The sequence below is a fragment of the Oryctolagus cuniculus genome, chromosome 9 (assembly GCF_051225735.1).
Source record: "Oryctolagus cuniculus isolate XC-2025 breed Fujian yellow rabbit chromosome 9, ASM5122573v1, whole genome shotgun sequence".
In the NCBI taxonomy this organism is placed as follows: Eukaryota; Metazoa; Chordata; class Mammalia; order Lagomorpha; family Leporidae; genus Oryctolagus; species Oryctolagus cuniculus.
The window spans coordinates 137611957-137628783 of record NC_142875.1 but is presented as its reverse complement, the minus strand read 5'-3'; the positions used below and the strand labels follow the sequence as shown (position 1 = coordinate 137628783).

The following is a 16827-nucleotide window of genomic DNA, read 5'->3' as shown; positions in this document are numbered from 1 at the left end:
GTCCCGAGCTGTGCTCAGCAGTCCTCTGGCTCAGGTGTGCTCCCTTGGTAAGGGTCTGGATTGTTGCCATTTTAAACTTGCCGAGATGACTGAGCCACGTTCTCAGTGAGGACCAGGGTCAGGTTCCCCCGGCCCCATGCCTTTACCCCTGCCGGGGTCAGCCTGGATTTCTGCCAGTGTCCACTCCTTTGTCTTTTGGGGAGCAGCGACAGAGGCCGCTGCTGCCCCTCCATGTCTGCTCTCCTCTCTGTGACGGGGCCCGTGCTGTGGCCCCACGCGGGGTCTCCGTGACGGGGCCCGTGCTGTGGCCCCACGCGGGGTCTCCGTGGCGGGGCCCGTGCTGTGGCCCCACGTGGGGTCTCCGTGACGGGGCCCGTGCTGTGGCCCCACGTGGGGTCTCCGTGACGGGGCCCATGCTGTCGCCCGACGCGGGGTCTCCGTGGCGGGGCCCGTGCTGCCGCCCGACGCGGGGTCTCCGTGACGGGGCCCGTGCTGTGGCCCCACGCGGGGTCTGCGTGACGGGGCCCGTGCTGTCGCCCGACGCGGGGTCTCCGTGGGCTCCCTTTCTTCAGGTTCACGGGAACTCTCAACCTCTGGCTACTTGAAAGGTTTCCATAATTGCCTTGGATACCAGACTAACAGCACACACAGTCATGAACTGCAGACTCTAACTGTTGCAGAAATAACTCCTCACACAGATGCCTCCTGTCCCTGGAGCTCTAACTCATAAGTCCTGTTGGCTCTTGGAGAGCAGCTGTTCAGGTATTCGCCAGCTCAGTTGGGATGACTGGGGCTCATTCTCGGTAGAGACAAATGAACCAGTGAGAGCGGTAGAGTCAGCCACGCTGTCGAAGTCCACTTAGGACAGTGGTCAGCAGGCGCTGAGAGGGTCTAGAAGCACTCAGGAGGCCCCGTGGGTCCCAGGGAGCCTCAGAATTAGTCCTGGTGATCAAGACCATTACGTTAATGCTTCTTTATTTTTAAGAAAGATTTATCTATTTATTTGAAAAGCAGAGTTAGAGAAAGAGAGACCTTCCATCCACTGGTTCTCTCCCCAAACGGCCACAATGCAAGAGGCTGGGCCAGGCCATGCTGGTCTCCCACGCCTGTGTGCTAGGGGCCCCACCACTTGGGCCACGTTCTGCGGCCTTCCCAGGATCACAGGTGGAGCAGCTGGGACTTGAACCGGCGGCTACATGGGATGCCGGCTTGCGGGGTGGCTCTGCCTGCTGCTCCACAGCGCCGGCCTGATGACTGGGGGGAGAGGGTGCCCCCAGCCAGCCGGCGCCCTGGCTCCCGCCTCAATCAGTACAACACGTGGTGCTGCCTCTCCTGATGGCATCAACCAGCACGCTTAGCAATGCTTTATTAAGAGGCAAAGAAAGCGTAGGGACCAGACGCACGGAGCGGCGGGGGCGGACCCAGGCCCGGGCCGCGTTCCAGGCCCGGAGGACCCGCGGCCCAGACCGCCGGGCTGTGCTGTTCGTCACACGCTCTCCGCCATCTGGGGTCGGCCTGCGGAGGTCACGGCCTGGGGACCGTACACGCGCGCGGGGACGGCCTCTCCCGCGGGCCCCGTGGGGCGCATCCCAGGGGGTCCCACGAAGCACATATGCCCCTGCGTCAGAGGTCGGAGCACGCCCGGGCGGCCTGCAACGCTCCGGCTCGGCTCGCGAGAGTCAGTCTCCGCTAGCAGAACCTAGATTGACATTTACTTCGGAGCTGCCAATCACCCACCGCTGTCAATCACCCGATGGCCCCTCCCAAGTCTCCCCGCGGACGGACCTTCTGCGCAGGCGCCATGGGACGGGCACGCGCGGGCTTGTGGGAAAACCCAGGGGGTGGGGCTGGTCTGCGTCGCGGCGCGTGTGACGAGAGCGTGTGCGACGCGGACGGCTGCGACGCGATCTTGAGTGCGACGGGAGCGGGTGAGGTGAGGGCGGCTGTTGAGCGGGTGGGTGTGACGCGGACCGGTTGGGTGAGCCGCCTTCGCCGTCTACAGCGGGCAAGGGGACGGTTGGGGGCCCAACGGGAGGAGGGGCCGGGTCGCCGAAGGGTCGCCCTGGCCAGGTGGGGTGAGCCTCCTTCGCCGTCCTCGCGGGCAAGGGGACGGCTGGGGGCCCAACGGGAGGAGGGGCCGGGTCGCCGAAGGGTCGCCCGCCGCCCCGCCCTCTGACCCGCTGCCGCCGGGGCGCCGGCGATGTCTGCGGCCGCGTCTTTCTCCCGAGGGGACCAGGGCGCTTCTGACGTGCCGAGGCCGCCCGGTGTGGAAGCGACCCCCGGCCGGCACAGGCTCGGTGGGGCTGCGGGGCGCTGGGCGCAGAAAGGTGCCGGCCCCTCGGCATCTCGAGGCGCGCCGCGCTGTTGTGCGCGCTCTTGGCCCCGGGCCAAGCGTTTTGCTGGCTGTTTCCGCACCAGGCGCCGTTTGTGATCCCCCCCGGGCTTGGGTTGGTCGTGAGGCTGGGTGCCTGTGACCGCCCGAGCCAGGCCCTTCCCTCTTCTGCGCCCCTCCCTCAGCCTTGGGTCCCCTTTCCCGTTTGGGGCCATCACCCCCTTTGCTCGTGTATTTTTCTTTGTTCCTCGCAGCCCCAGACGATTCTCCATTGAGAACCAGTCCTCACGTTGTTGAAGGCAGATGGACCCCCGTCCCCCACATAATCTGTCTACCTAACTCATTTCCTTTCCGCCCTTTTTGGCCCCATAACCTGCGCAGTAGTCTTCATGTGACTAAGTACTCAGGGAACGCGCATGGCGTGTCCCCACTCTCTGGGTTCTCCCCAGCTCTCGCCTTCCCCACGTTCTGGAAACACCAGGGGCTGGTGTCCGCAGCCTGCGTGCCTCCCGTCACTGGAGTTAGACCTGTCCGGGTCCGTGGTCCTCGCTCCCACCTCTGTGCTGGTAACAGATCGGCCGTACCTCCCTGCTGGTGTCCCCTGATGTCCCACGGCGCTCACGGGACCCCCAGTTGTAACGCCCGTTAGGGTTTCTGCACCAGGCAGTTGCCAGCCAAGAACAGTGGGCAGTGGGCTGCAGGGGGGATGAGGGAGAAAGCTCAAGGGATGGGCACGGGACACATCTAGAGGTGTCCAGCTCTTCCCCTGTGTGTGTCGGTGCCGCCAGTCATACCAGGCTCCCGAGAGAAATGGCAGACACTGAGTCATCCTCTGCTCCCCAAACCCTCCGTCTTATTGGTCTCTTAGTGCTTTTTCTGTCACCTCTTCAGTACCTTCATAGAGCTCTCAGGGTGGGGGTAGACCTCATGGCCTGGCACCTCTAGATGTGTCCCTTGCCCGTCCCTTGAGCTTTCTCCCTCATCCCCCCTGCAGCCCACTGCTCACTGTGCTTGGCGGGCGACTCGGTGCTGGGGTCTGCTTTGTGGCATGTGGTGCTCAGCCAGGATTGCCTTGCCTCTGGTGCAGGGGACAACATGTGGAAACACTGCCTGTCACCGTGGGAGAGGGTGGGGCAAGGCTGGACGAGCGAGTGGAGGACAGAGATGTCACCAACCACCGGAAGTGCACAGTACAGCACCCCCACCGTGAAGCCGTACTGTCCCCAGTGTCTGGTCTCAGGATGAGAAACCCCGCTTAGCCGGGTGTGCTGTTACTCTGTACTTGCATTTCTGTTTTTCTCACTATATCAGAGGCCTTACCTTGTTTTTGTATCCCTAAATCTTGATGTAAGGCCTGCTGGGAGTTCAGTGAGTATTGGAAGAGAAAGGAGGAGAGGAAGCAGTTGGGATAAACTCAGGAGAAGAGCAGCCAGCCTGCCGCCCGGGGCTGCTCAGTGATTGTTCCCGCGAGGCCTTTCATGCATGAAGCATGTCACCTGTTTTGAGGATATGCTTATCTGTTTTTTCTTGCTTGTTCAGCAAACAGTTGAGTCATTTAAAAATATAGTACTTGGGGCCGGTGCTATGGCGTAGTAGGTAAAGCCACTGCCTGTAGTTCTGGCATCCCATGTGGGTGCTGGTTTGAATCCTGGCTGCTCCACTCTCTGCTCTGATCCAGCTCTCTGCTGTGGCCTGGGAGAGCAGTAGGAGACGGCTCAAGTCCTTGGGCCCTGCACCAGCATGGGAAGCTGGCAGGAAGCTCCTGGCTCCTGGCTTCAGATCGACGCAGCTCCAACCATTGCAGCCATCTGGAGAGTGAACCAGTGACTGGAAGACTTGTCTCTCTCTCTGCCTCTCTGTAACTCTGCCTTTCAAATAAATAAATAAATCTTTTTTAAAAAAATACTGATATTTTGTTTATTCAGCATCACTTTAGGCTCTTTTACTTATTATCTTGGCCATTTGTTATTGAAAAAGTGTTAGACTTCAGAAAAACAAATGAAATACAGCATCTCTAACTTAAAGGGATTCAACCTAAACTTTTTTTTTTTTTTTTTTTGACAGAGTGGACAGTGAGAGAGAGAGAGACAGAGAGAAAGGTCTTCCTTTGCCGTTGGTTCACCCTCCAATGGCCGGCGCACCGCGCCGATCTGAAGGCAGGAACCAGGTACTTATCCTGGTTTCCTATGTGGGTGCAGGGCCCAAGCACTTGGGCCATCCTCCACTGCACTCCCTGGCCACAGCAGAAAGCTGGCCTGGAAGAAGGGCAACCGGGACAGAATCCGGCACCCTGATCAAGACTAGAACCTGGTGTGCCGGCGCCACAAGGTGGAGGATTAGCCTGTTGAGCCATGGTGCCAGCCCTTCATTTGTTTTTTAAGGTGGAGTTAGGGAGAAAGGCTGAGAGAGAGAAGTCTTCCACCCATTGGTTCACTCTCCATACAGCCTCATTGGCTGGGGCTGGGCCAGACTGAAACCAGGAGTGAGGCGCTGCTTCCAGGTCTCCCACATGGGTGCAGGGGCCCAAGCACTTGGGCCATTAGCTGCTGCTTTACCAGGTGCGTTATCAGGGAGTTGGATCAGAAGTAGAACATCCAGGACTTAAACCGGTATCCATGTGGGATGCCAGCACTGCAGGTGGCGGCTTCACCAGCTGCACCGCCGTGTCAGCCATATATATATTTAAAGATTTTATTTATTTTATCTGATAGGTAGATTTACAGACAGTGAGAGGGAAGATTTACAGACAGTGAGAGGGAGGTATATAGAGAGATCTTCCTTCTGTTGGTTCATTCCTCCATTGACCACAATGGATGGAGTTGAGCCAATCCAAAGCCAGGAGCTTCTTCCGAGTCTCCCACATGAGTGCAGGGGCCCAAGGACATGGACCATCTTCTACTTTCCCAGGCCATAGCAGCTGAATTGGAAGTGGAGCAGCTGGGACTAGAACTGGGACCTATATGGGATGCTGGCGCCGCAGGCAGAGGATTAACCCGTGCCCTGGCACCGGCCCTGGCCCTATATTTTTCAACTTTATGATGGGTGAACGTGATACGGGTTCATGGGAACTGTACTTGGAATTTTGACCTTGGAGGTTTCCTGGCTAGCACCCTTGCTCTGGGCTCTGAGCGTGTTGAGTGCTGGTGGTGAGTGTGAAGGGATGAGGCCAGCATTGCTCTGGTCTGAGCTAGAGTACGTAGTGGGCTAGGCATATTAACTGCATTTTGGGCTTACAGTATTTTCAGTTTATGTTGGGTTTGTGGGGACATAACCTCATTGCAAGTTGAGGGTTACCTGTAATCCCATTCTTACCAGAGGTTGTTCAAAACTCTGCAGGTCATAATGACATCAGCAAATAAGACAGTTGAATTACAACTACAAGTGAAACAAAATGCAGAAGAGTTACAGGACTTTATGAGGGATTTAGAGAACTGGGAAAAAGACATTAAACAAAAGGATTTGGAACTAAGGAGACAAAATGGTGTTCCTGAAGAGGTAAGTTCAGAATTCCGTATTTAGCATCCTGAAAAACAGCTTGTTTTAAAGTAAGCATAACCTGTTAGCAGTGTTCTATGAAAATGCTGAAATCGAAGGGATTTGTTTCATTGTCAGCATCTCCAGAATTCTACTTTTGCATTAGCCTTTGTGATAATTGTGCTGACTGTGAAGGAGTTTTTGGATTCAGTGAATAATTACTGAAAGAATGGCTTTGTGATCATATTAAAGGTAATTGGACACCATCAAATACGTAGGGCGTGTGGCTGTGTGTATACTTACACAATGGTGCTTCAAAAAGTTCAGGGGAAAATGAGATTAAAGGATCAGTTTTTTTTATGGTACAAAACAATTTCAGAATCCATTCATAGATTTTCTATAACATGCATTTTTCATGAACTTTTTGAAGACCCTTTTTTACACATGAATTTCACATTTGTTTTACAATAAATACGCTTATCTTTTAGTTCCATTTTTCACAACCATTTTAAAATCCTGAATTAGAAAAGCAACCTTTTTGCCTTTCAAAATGCTTCTCTGTTGGAAAGAGAGCTAGTGTGCACACACACTCCCATCCCTGCAGCAGCTGGAATGGCCCCAGGCCTGAAGTTGAGTGTCCCGGTGCAGAGCCTCATCCCTGCCGCCTCTCTCCTGGTGTCCGTGTGGGCAGGAGGCTGCAGTCAGGTGTGACTGCTCCATTGGCGATTTGGGCCTCTTACCTGCTGGGTAAACCCTGCCAGACTGAGGTTTTGTGTTGATGGTGTGGGGATCCATTTGCTTTGTGCTCCTACTTCCTCATATGAAGGTTGAAGACTAGGTAGTTGGTTTTTGCTTTTTTTTTTTTTTAAAGATTTATTTATTTATTTGAAAGAGTTACACAGAGAAGGAGAGACAGAGAGAGAGGTCTTTCATCTGCTGGTTCACTCCCCAAATGACGGCAGTGGCCAGAGCTGATCTGATCTGAAGCCAGGATTCAGGAGCTTATTCTGGGTCTCCCGTGTGGGTGCAGGGGCCCAAGGACTTGGGCCATCCTCTACTGCTTTCCCAGACCATAGCAGAGGGCTGGATCAAAAGTGGAGCGGCCAGGTATTGAACCGGCCCCCATATGGGATGCCAGCACTGCAGGTGGTGGCTTTACCTGCTATGCCACAGTGCTGGCCCCGACTAGGTAGTTTTTGAGGTTTGAATTTAGAATTGCAAATTAAAGTATAATTTAAATTTCCAGATAATATTTTGCTTGTGAGTAATCAATGTTCAACATTTTTTCTTTTTCATTATTTATTTTAAAGATAGTTACTGAGAGAGGGAGAGATCTTCCATCCTTTGGTTCACTTCCCAAATAGCCACAGTGCCTGGGGCTGGGCCATGTGTGTCTCCCACATGGGTGCAGGGGCCCAAGTTCTTGGCCCATTTTCCACTGCTTTCCCAAGAGCATTAGCGGGGAGCTGGATGGGAAATTTAGTGGCTGGTACTGGAACCAGCACAAACCGGCTTAACCTGTTGCACCACAATACCTGCCCCCTCTTCAACATTTTTCAACTATAATTACCATTATAAATGGAAGATGGCAAATTGATATTTTTAAGCATTTGCAAATTAGGTTTAAAAATGGCTTCTTCTTTAGAAATATGAATTGGTGAGAATTTTAAACATTGCTACTTAGACAAAAAATAATAGAGCAAAGTGCTGAAAACTGCATGCTTTTTTTCCTAGATTTTGCCTCCTATTCGAAATGGAAGTTTTAGGAAAAAGAAGAAAGGGAAAGCTAAAGAGGCTTCCAAAAAAACCAAAGAGGAAAACACGAAAAACAGGATCAAATCTTATGATTATGAGGCATGGGCAAAACTCGATGTGGTAAGTTGACCCGGGCACTTTGCTGCTTAGCATTTGAATAGGAATTCCTTGGAGTTATGGAAAACAGTGCAGCGTTTTTGTGGCTTCTGTCTCATACACTATTTCCTGTGGGATAAAATGTAATCACATGGCTCTTTAGTTAGCCACAGGAATTCCTCTTGCAGTGAGTGGCGGCTGAAGCAGTCAGGGTTGTTTTCTGTTTTTCCGGTTTTGTCTCTCTTTGCAGAAGTAGTACCTGAAGGCAGTGTCATCTTCACCTAGTCTCCTTCAGTGGGTCCATCTTACTACTAGTACAGTTAAGACTGGGACAGTGTGTAGCAGGGCCCATCCGTTCTGTCACATGTGTGCACTTGGGTCACCACCACTGCAGTTAGGGACAGACGAGGACTCTGCTCAGAGAGCTCCCTCCTGTGTGACCCTAACTGCAGAGTACAGCGACTCTGCTGAGGGAGTGTGTGGGTATCCGTCCTGGGGCTGGGCTGTGTGGTCGTGAAAACAGGCCTGTCTCAGCCCCAGGATGTTCTAGACCATGCTCCATGGGGCCCTGTCTATCAGCTGTGAGAGGAAACCTGTGGCCCCCGCATTCCATCCTGTGTTGCGCTTTAAGGGTTGGCTTGGTGTGGGGCGGCAGTGCCATCGCGATGGCCTGCATTTCACTGTGTCTTTCAGGATGCAGGTGTTTACTTACCACTCCTCTCCAGTCAGATCTGGGCTGCGGCCTGTAATTTTCCACATAGCATGGTTGGCTGATCTTGAATGTGGTGAAGGGAGGCTGATGGTGTTTTCAGGATCTTCATGCTGAGACACATAATTAAATTTCAGTTCCTGTTTTAGTATTAATTAATATTCAGTGAAAGTAAGCTTAAGTTTTGTTTTGTAATTTCCTAAAAGTTATGCTTACGTAAATAACAAAACAGATGTAAATTTTGCTTATGTAATGATTAAAGTATGTGACTACATGAGCTTTAATGAACTTTAGAGCTAACTGATTAAAAATGTCTTACTGCTGTTTGGAGTAATGGTGATGCCAGGTACTCTGATGTGGCTGTTACGCACTGTGTACATGTACTGAAATGTCACAGCGTACTCATACATATGTGTGCTTACTATGTGTCCATAAAAAGTAGAATTATTTATTGATTTTTAAAGATTATTTATTTGAAAGTTGGAGTTACACAGAGAGGAGAGGCAGAGAGAGAGAGAGAAGTCTTCCATCTGCTGGTTCACTCCCCAGTTGGCTGCAACGGCCAGAGCTACGCCGATCTGGAGCCAGGAGCTTCTTTTGGGTTTCCGAAGCGGGTGCAGGGGCCCAAGGGCTTGGGCCATCTTCTACTGCTTTCCCAGGCCACAGCAGAGAGCTGGATTGGAAGTGGAGCAGCTGGGACTCGAACCAGCGCCCATATGGGATGCCAGCACTGCAGGTGGTAGCTTTACTGCTATGGCACAGTGCTGGCCCCGGTAGAAGTACTTACAAAATCTTACTGAAAAGCATTTTTTAAAATTTATGTATTTGACAGGCAGAGTGACAGAGGGGTGGGAGGGTGGAGATCTTCTGTCTCTGAAGGTCCAGGTTGAAAGCAGGAGCCCAGAGCTCGCTCTTGGTCTCCCATGTCAGTGGCAGGGATCCAAGCACTGGGGCCGTTAGCAGGGAAGTGGATGGAAGGAGGTCAGCCGGGACTCAAACCAGTGCCCTGATATGGGCATAGATAGGGCATATCTGGGCTTAACCTCTGTGCCACAATGCTATTCTGAAAAGCTTTCTTTTTACACATATGGCCAAATTAGGATTTTAGACACTGATGGGTTCTATGAGTTATTGATGACCACGAAACTCTTACGGGGAAATGATGGTGAAGAACATATTATTACTTTGTTCTTTGTCTCACATGGAAGAATTTCTATGTGGACAAGCAGAGATTTAAAGGTGAGATTTGTTAGAGTTAGAGACCTCCAGCCAGGGTAGCATGGAGGAGGGCTTCCAAGCCAGGAAAAACCTGAAGGGGTCCTTGGCACTAGGTTTTCTTTTCCCTCCCTCCCTCCCTCCCTCCCTCCCTCCCTCCCTCCCTCTCTTTCTTTCTTTCTTTCTTTCTTCTTTCTTTCTTTCTCCCTTCCTTCCTTCCTTCCTTCCTTCCTTCCTTCCTTCCTTCCTTCCTTCCTTCCTTCCTTCCTTCTTTCCTTCCTTCTTTCCTTCCTTCCTTCCTTCCTTCCTTCCTTCCTTCCTTCCTTCCTTCCTTCCTTCCTTCTTTTTTTCCTTCTTTCCTTCCTTCTTTCTTTCTTTCCTTCTTTCTTTCTTTCTTTCCTTTCCTTCCTTCTTCCTTCCTTCCTTCCTTCCTTCCTCCCTCCCTCCCTCCCTCCCTCCTTCCCTCCCTTCCTTCCTTCCTTCCTTCCTCCTTCCTTCCTTCCTCCTTCCTTCCTTCCTCCCTCCCTCCCTCCCTCCCTCCCTCCTTCCCTTCCCTTCCCTTCCCTTCCCTTCCCTTCCCTTCCCTTCCCTTCCCTTCCCTTCCCTTCCCTTCCCTTTCCTTCCCTCCCTCCCTCCCTCCCTCCCTCCCTCCCTCCTTCCCTCCTTCCCTCCTTCCCTCCTTCCCTCCTTCCCTCCTTCCCAGGCAGAGTTAGACAGTGAAAGAGAGAGACAGAGAGAAAGGTCTTCCTTCCGTTAGTTCACCCCCCAAAATGGCTGCTACGGCTGCGCACTGCGCCGATCCGAAGCCAGGAGCCAGGTGCTTCTCCTGGTCTCCCCTGCGGGTGCAGGGCCCAAGCACTGAGCCATCCTCCACTGCACTCCCTGGCCACAGCAGAGAGCTGGACTGGAAGAGGAGCAACCAGGACAGAATCCGGCGCCCCGACTGGGACTAGAACCTAGTGTGCTGGTGCCGCAGGTGGAGGATTAGCCTCGTGAGCCTTGGCGCGGGCCTGCACTAGGGTTTTTAAGCACGATATTGAGGAAAAAAAGAAAAACAGACTTGACTATCAGATTGACATTCAGTTACAAGGCAGGGACAAAAGACAAGACTTGCAATCCTTTGTCCTGTCTGGCTTGCTCATGATAAAACAAAAGAGCCATCACAGGGTGGGATAGCTAATCTGTTTTAAAAAGAGTGTGTGGGGCCTGTGCTGTGGCTCTGCGGGTTAAAGCCCTGGCCTGAAGTGCCTGCATCCCATATGGGCGCTGGTTCTAGCCCTGGCTGCTGCACTTCCAATCCAGCTCTCTGCAATGGCCTGGGAAAGCAGTAGAAGATGGCCCAAGCCCTTGGGACTGCACCCATGTGGGAGACCCAGAAGAAGCTCCTGGCTTCGTATCGGCGCAGCTCCCGCTGTTGCGGTCATCTGGGGAGTGAGCCAGCGGATGGAAAGATCTCTTTCTCTTTCAAATTAAAAAAAAAGGAGTGTGTGACTGAAGAGAGATTGGGGCTCTCGGGAGTTTTGTGTGGCAGTCCCCCTTGTTCTGGGATACAGGGTGGCCGCCCTGCCTGGGTTCCCAACTCACACCCTGCGGGCCAACTGGCTTCTGTTTCAAGGAGTTCAGTGCCTCACTGCTGCAGTGTGTGGTTCACTGGTGCTCTGCAGGGCACGAGTGCAGCTCCTCTCTGAGCTGAGTCAGACACTTGTCTGCATGTTGGACTCTTTTCTCTGTATATGATCTCTCTTTTTTTCAATGTATAATTTGTATTTGAAAGGCAGAGTTACAGAGAGGGAGAGACAGAGATCTTCTGTCTTCTGGTTCACTCCCCAAATGTCTACAATGGCCAGGGTTGGGCCAGAACAAAGCTAGGAGCCAGGAGTTTCTTCTGGGTCTCTCACAGGGGTGCAGGGACCCAAGATTGGACTGTCTTCTGCTTTCCCAGGCAATTAGCAGGAAGCTGGATCAGAAGTGGAGCACTGGGACTCAAACCAGTGACCATATGAGGTGCTTCTGGATATGATCTTAACAGTGAAGTTTTCTTACAGCCTTTAGGTCCTTACACTGTAGCAGCTTAAGTCGTGTTGTGAACATTTAATTCCTGCTCTGTGGGCCATGTCCTTACCTGCACTCTTCTGTTTGTGGTTTCAGGACAGCATCTTGGAGGAGCTGGACAAGGAAGATGGCACCCAGGATTCTGTGTCCCAGGAGTCAGAGTCAGAAGAAGACGGGATTCGTGTAGACTCTCAGAAGGCCCTCACTCTAAAGGAAAAGGTACTCTGTAGTTGTAGGTCCCCTTAGGCAAGCAGAATCATGTAAGAAAATGATGGTCCATTTTCTACACAGAATGGAAAATCACTGTAAACTGAGCTGCAGGGGTAGCAAAACTCCCAAGGCACACAGGGTGTCAGGGAGCAACCAGCTCATAAGGGAAGATTAAATTACAGAGACGGGAGGAGGAAGAGAGCTTTGTCACTTATGCGACTGCCAGAGTATTGTCCACTCTGCAGTCCTCAGCCAGTGGGGAGGCAGGGCTGGGACCTGCATGCTAGGGTGTAAGTTGTGTTGTAAGTGCTCTGCGTGTGCCTGCTCACCACACACCTGATCTTGCAAGGCCAGTGTGGCGGAGGCCGCTGTCTTTTAATTAGCCTTATATCTAACTGATATGATTAAAGTTGGGGTAGAGGCCTTCCCATGGTTAAAAGAAGACAATGGGAGGCATGTGTCCTGCGAATGAAGTGTGGTGTCTGCTTGCCTGTGAATACTGTAGTCCTTATCTGTGTATGTGTGACCATTTTAGGTTCTGCTTATTAGTACAGAGCAATGTGTTAACCCTTGCCAGACAGCTTATGGCTCAGTATCTTGGCTGGCACCGCGGCTCACTAGGCTAATCCTCCGCCTTGCGGCACTGGCATACCAGGTTCTAGTCCTGGTCGGGGCGCCGGATTCTGTCCCGGTTGCCCCTCTTCCAGGCCAGCTCTCTGCTGTGGCCAGGGAGTGCAGTGGAGGATGGCCCAGGTGCTTGGGCCCTGCACCCCATGGGAGACCAGGATAAATACGTGGCTCCTGCCATCGGATCAGCGCGGTGCGCTGGCCGCTGCGCACCAGCCGCGGCGGCCATTGCAGGGTGAACCAACGGCAAAAAGGAAGACCTTTCTCTCTGTCTCTCTCTCTCACTGTCCACTCTGCCTGTCCAAAAAAAAAAAAAAAAAAAAAGGCTCAGTATCTGTGTAAAAAAATACCTTCAGTAACCAGGTTGACATACACAGTATTGTTTCAATCCTGTGGCGGCCATGTAACATTAGAATATGTAACCAGATGTATGCAGGCAACCATATACAGGAGACAAAGAGGCTAACGCCATATATAAAGAAAAACCCTCTTTGTTCTGGGTTCTGGATTTTGGATAAGAGATTATACCTGGACTTAGGCTGGTATGGTAAAAGACTATTTCCTGTTAAGAGACCTTGGTGTCTCAATACACGAATCCAGCTACACCAGTACTAGTAACAGTCTTGCTTTTGCTGCAGTTCTCTTTACGGACAGGTGAGGATATTTCCCACAGATAGAAAACCATCTGGATCATAAAAGTACTTCCATATTATCATCAAGGGTGTTCATTTGGGAGGCAGTGTCACAGAAACTGGGAGCCAGGAAGACCAGGGTCAGATCCTTGACAAGTTCTTTAACTTACCTGTCCCTCTGCTTTCTTAGTTACAAAATGAGGTTGATAGTGTTACTAACGTTGGTGTATTGGTGCAAGAGGTACTGGGATTATTACAGTGTGAGTTCCCAGCTGGGCTCCCTCCTCACAGGTGTGGGTCCTGTGCTCCCCTCTCCTCTCTTCCCCTCCCTATCCCTCTCCTCCCCTCCCCTCCTCTTGGGTGTGGGTCCTGTGTTGTGCTCCTCCACACCATGGATATGGGTGCTGCTCTCCGCTCCTCTCCTCCATGTCATGTCAGATGCCGTCACTGGGAACTCTGGAACGTGGAACATCTTGAGGCACACCGCCTTGCTTTAAATCCAGCGACATTGCTTTTTGGAAAGGTTAACTCTTCTCAGGTTAAACTTCATCTTGACGCCTGTTTTTCCATGAGTGGGTATTGTGGTGCCCATATTAGGACTGTGCAGTGAAGTTCTGCACGTTTATAGAGACCACGGGGGGCTTGTGTTGTGGCCCAGTGGGTTGGACTGCTGCTTACGATGCCCACATCTCCTGTCAGTGCTGGTTGAATCTCTGTTACTGCATTTCTAATATGGCTTCCTGCTAACCCATCCTGGGAGGCTGCTGTGGAGGGGCCCTTGCCACCCATGTGGAAGAACCTGATGGAGTTGCAGGCCCCTGGCCTTGGCCTGGCCCAGTCCTTGCTACTGCAGCCTTTTGGGCTGAGAATCAGCACGTGGAAGATCTCTCTCTCTTGCTCTGCCTTTCAAGTAGATGAAAATAAGCAGACTTTTTTTTCCCATAAGATTTATTTATTTATTTGAAAGGCAGAGTTACAAAAGGCAGAGGCAGAGAGAGAGAGAGAGAGAGAGAGAGAGAGGTCTTCCATCTGCTGGTTCACTCCCCAGGTGGCCTCAACGATTGGAGCTGCACCTGTCTGAAGCTAGGGTCCAAGAGCTTCTTCCGGGTCTCTCACACAGGTGCAAGGGCCCAAGGACTTGGGCCATCTTCCACTGCTTTCCCAGGCCACAGCAGAGCTGCATTGGAAGTGGAGCTGCTGGGACTCGAACCAGCGCCCATATGGGATGCCAGTACTGCAGGCGGTGGCTTCACCCACTACGTCACAACGCCGGCCCCAAAACAGACATTTTTCTAAAAGACCATTTTCCTTATGTCTCCTTTCAGGGCAATAAATACTTCAAGCAAGGAAAATATGACGAGGCCATCGAATGCTACACGAAAGGCATGGACGCTGATCCCTATAATCCTGTGTTACCAACAAACAGAGCGTCAGCGTACTTCAGGTTGAAAAAGTAAGGCACTGCATCATGTGCAAAGGGAGGAGTGTCTGCTCTTGTAGGTGTGTGTAGGGACTGAGTTTTTTTTAAGATTTATTTTATTTTTATTTGGAAGACAGAGTTACAGAGAAAGATAGAGAGAGAGGTCTTCCATCTGCTGGTTCACTCCCCAGATGGCCGCAACGGCTGGAGCTGTGCCGATTGGAAACCAGGAGCCAGGAGCTTCTTCTGGGTCTCCCACGTGGGTGCAGGGGCCCAAGGACTTGGGTCATCTTCTGCTGCTTTCCCAGGGCATAGCAGAGAGCTGGATCAGAAGAGGAACAGCTGGGACTAGAACTGGCGCCCATATGGGATGCCGGCGCTTCAGGCCAGGGCTTTAACCTGCTGTACCACAGCGCCAGCCCGAGACTGAATTTTTTTTTTTTTTTTTTGGACAGGCAGAGTGGACAGTGAGAGAGAGAGACAGAGAGAAAGGTCTTCCTTTTTGCCGTTGGTTCACCCTCCAATGGCCGCTGCGGCCGGCGCACCGCGCTGATCCGATGGCAGGAGCCACGTATTTATCCTGGTCTCCCATGGGGTGCAGGGCCCAAGCACCTGGGCCATCCTCCACTGCACTCCCTGGCCACAGCAGAGAGCTGGCCTGGAAGAGGGGCAACCGGGACAGAATCCGGCGCCCCGACCGGGACTAAAACCCGGTGTGCCGGCGCCGCAAGGCGGAGCATTAGCCAAGTGAGCCGCGGCACTGGCCAGAGACTGAGTTTTAAAAGGATCTTTTTTCAAAAAGTGTCTGGGGTGGATGGAAGGATTGCATTTCTGTTCAGCTGTGAGTGTTTATAGCTGCTCGCTTCTATGGAGTTGCCTGTGCCATCATGAACCTTGGTGTTCAAGCTGTGCTCCCATCCCTCACTTTACCAAGGAGTCGTCCTCAGGACCCGGTCCTGGTGTTCTTTACCCAGTTCACAGAAGGAGGGAGCGGAATAAAAATGTCTATCGGTTAACTTGCTTCATTTCCTTCTTTACTTTGAAAAAAATTTTATTCACTGTTTAATCCAGATCAGTTTCCTTATGGGAAGTGTAAGATGTGTTCTAGTGGCGAGTGGTTGGCCTAGTGGTCGGGATCCTGGTTCTGTCTCCCAGTTCCAGTTTCCTGCTGCCGCAAACCCTGGTAGTATGATTCAGGCCCTGCCACCCACAAGTAACCCTGGACTGAGTTCCCCAATCTTGGCTGTGGCCCTGGCCATTGTGGAGTGAACCGATGGACAGGACCAATGTCATGTCTGGTTCTCAATCTCTTTCTCTCTCAAACAAATTTATAAGCATATTAAAATATAGTAGAAACAAAATTGAAAAAATGTTTAGCATTTGTGTATCTTTAAGTCATATTGACTCTAAGTTCAGATTTATTGTTGAGGAGCATAAGGGTGTTACTGTATTATACAAAGGTAACGGAGCTATCAAGAATGTTTAAAAAGGTAAATACCATCCAGGAACACATTCCTACTGTTTTAATTATTTGGAAATATGAATTGCATTAGTGTCTGAGTCTTTACTACTTTATTGTCATGCTTGTAGATTTTCATCCTTGTAATGCTAGTATCCATGCAAGTTAGGGGAATGTTAACATTTTGCAGTATTTGATTTCTGAAGTATACTGTGTGTTACATATGAGAGGACTTAAAAAGTTCATGGAAAACAAAATTAAAGGTAAGTGCAAAAGTTGAACCATGTAGTTTTTTCATAACACTTTTGATGAAGTGTTAAAGGATTTTTCATATATGAATTAGAAAAGAATAATTTTAAATAAACCCGCAACTTAGGAGACAGAACATTGTTATTATTTTTTTAAAGATTTATTTATTTATTTGAAAGTCAGAGTTACACAGAGAGAGGAGAGGCAGAGAGAGAGGTCTTCCATTCGCTGGTTCATTCCCCAATTGGCCGCAGTGGCCGGAGCTGTACTGATCTGAAGCCAGGAGCCAGGAGCTTCTTCTGCGTCTCCCACGTGGGTGCGGGGATCCAAGCAGTTGGGCCATCTTCTACTGCTTTCCCAGGCCATAGCAGAGAGCTGGATCGGAAGAGGAGCAGCCAGGACTAGAACCAGCACCCGTATGGGATGCCAGTGCTTCAGGCCAGGGCATTAACCCACTGAGCCACAGCACCGGCCCCAGAACATTATTATTTTTGAAGCTACCATGAGGCTTCTTTACATTTTCTGTGCTAGCTCTCCGTTCCAGGTTAACACATTGATTTATTTTTTAAAAACATTTGTTGTTTTAAAGGCAGGGTG

The 16827-nt window shown here is 51.3% G+C and overlaps 1 protein-coding gene across 6 annotated transcripts in view; it reads left to right on the top strand.

Moving 5' to 3' along the window:
- The first annotated feature begins 1775 nt into the window (after nucleotides 1-1775).
- Nucleotides 1776-16827, top strand: part of RPAP3 (RNA polymerase II associated protein 3) — a 36162-nt gene continuing 21110 nt past the window's right edge. The window contains exons 1-5 of one of the 6 annotated variants that reach the window (XM_008259349.5): nucleotides 1776-1933; nucleotides 5669-5827; nucleotides 7541-7681; nucleotides 11730-11852; nucleotides 14428-14555. In XM_008259349.5, the coding sequence (XP_008257571.3) occupies nucleotides 1802-1933; nucleotides 5669-5827; nucleotides 7541-7681; nucleotides 11730-11852; nucleotides 14428-14555 (683 nt within the window). In that variant the 5' untranslated portion in view covers nucleotides 1776-1801. Of the gene's footprint in view, nucleotides 2071-2543; nucleotides 2899-5668; nucleotides 5828-7540; nucleotides 7682-11729; nucleotides 11853-14427; nucleotides 14556-16827 lie in introns of those variants that run through there. The other 5 variants (XM_008259351.4, XM_051850408.3, XM_008259352.5 and 2 more) reach the window with 5 other exon arrangements.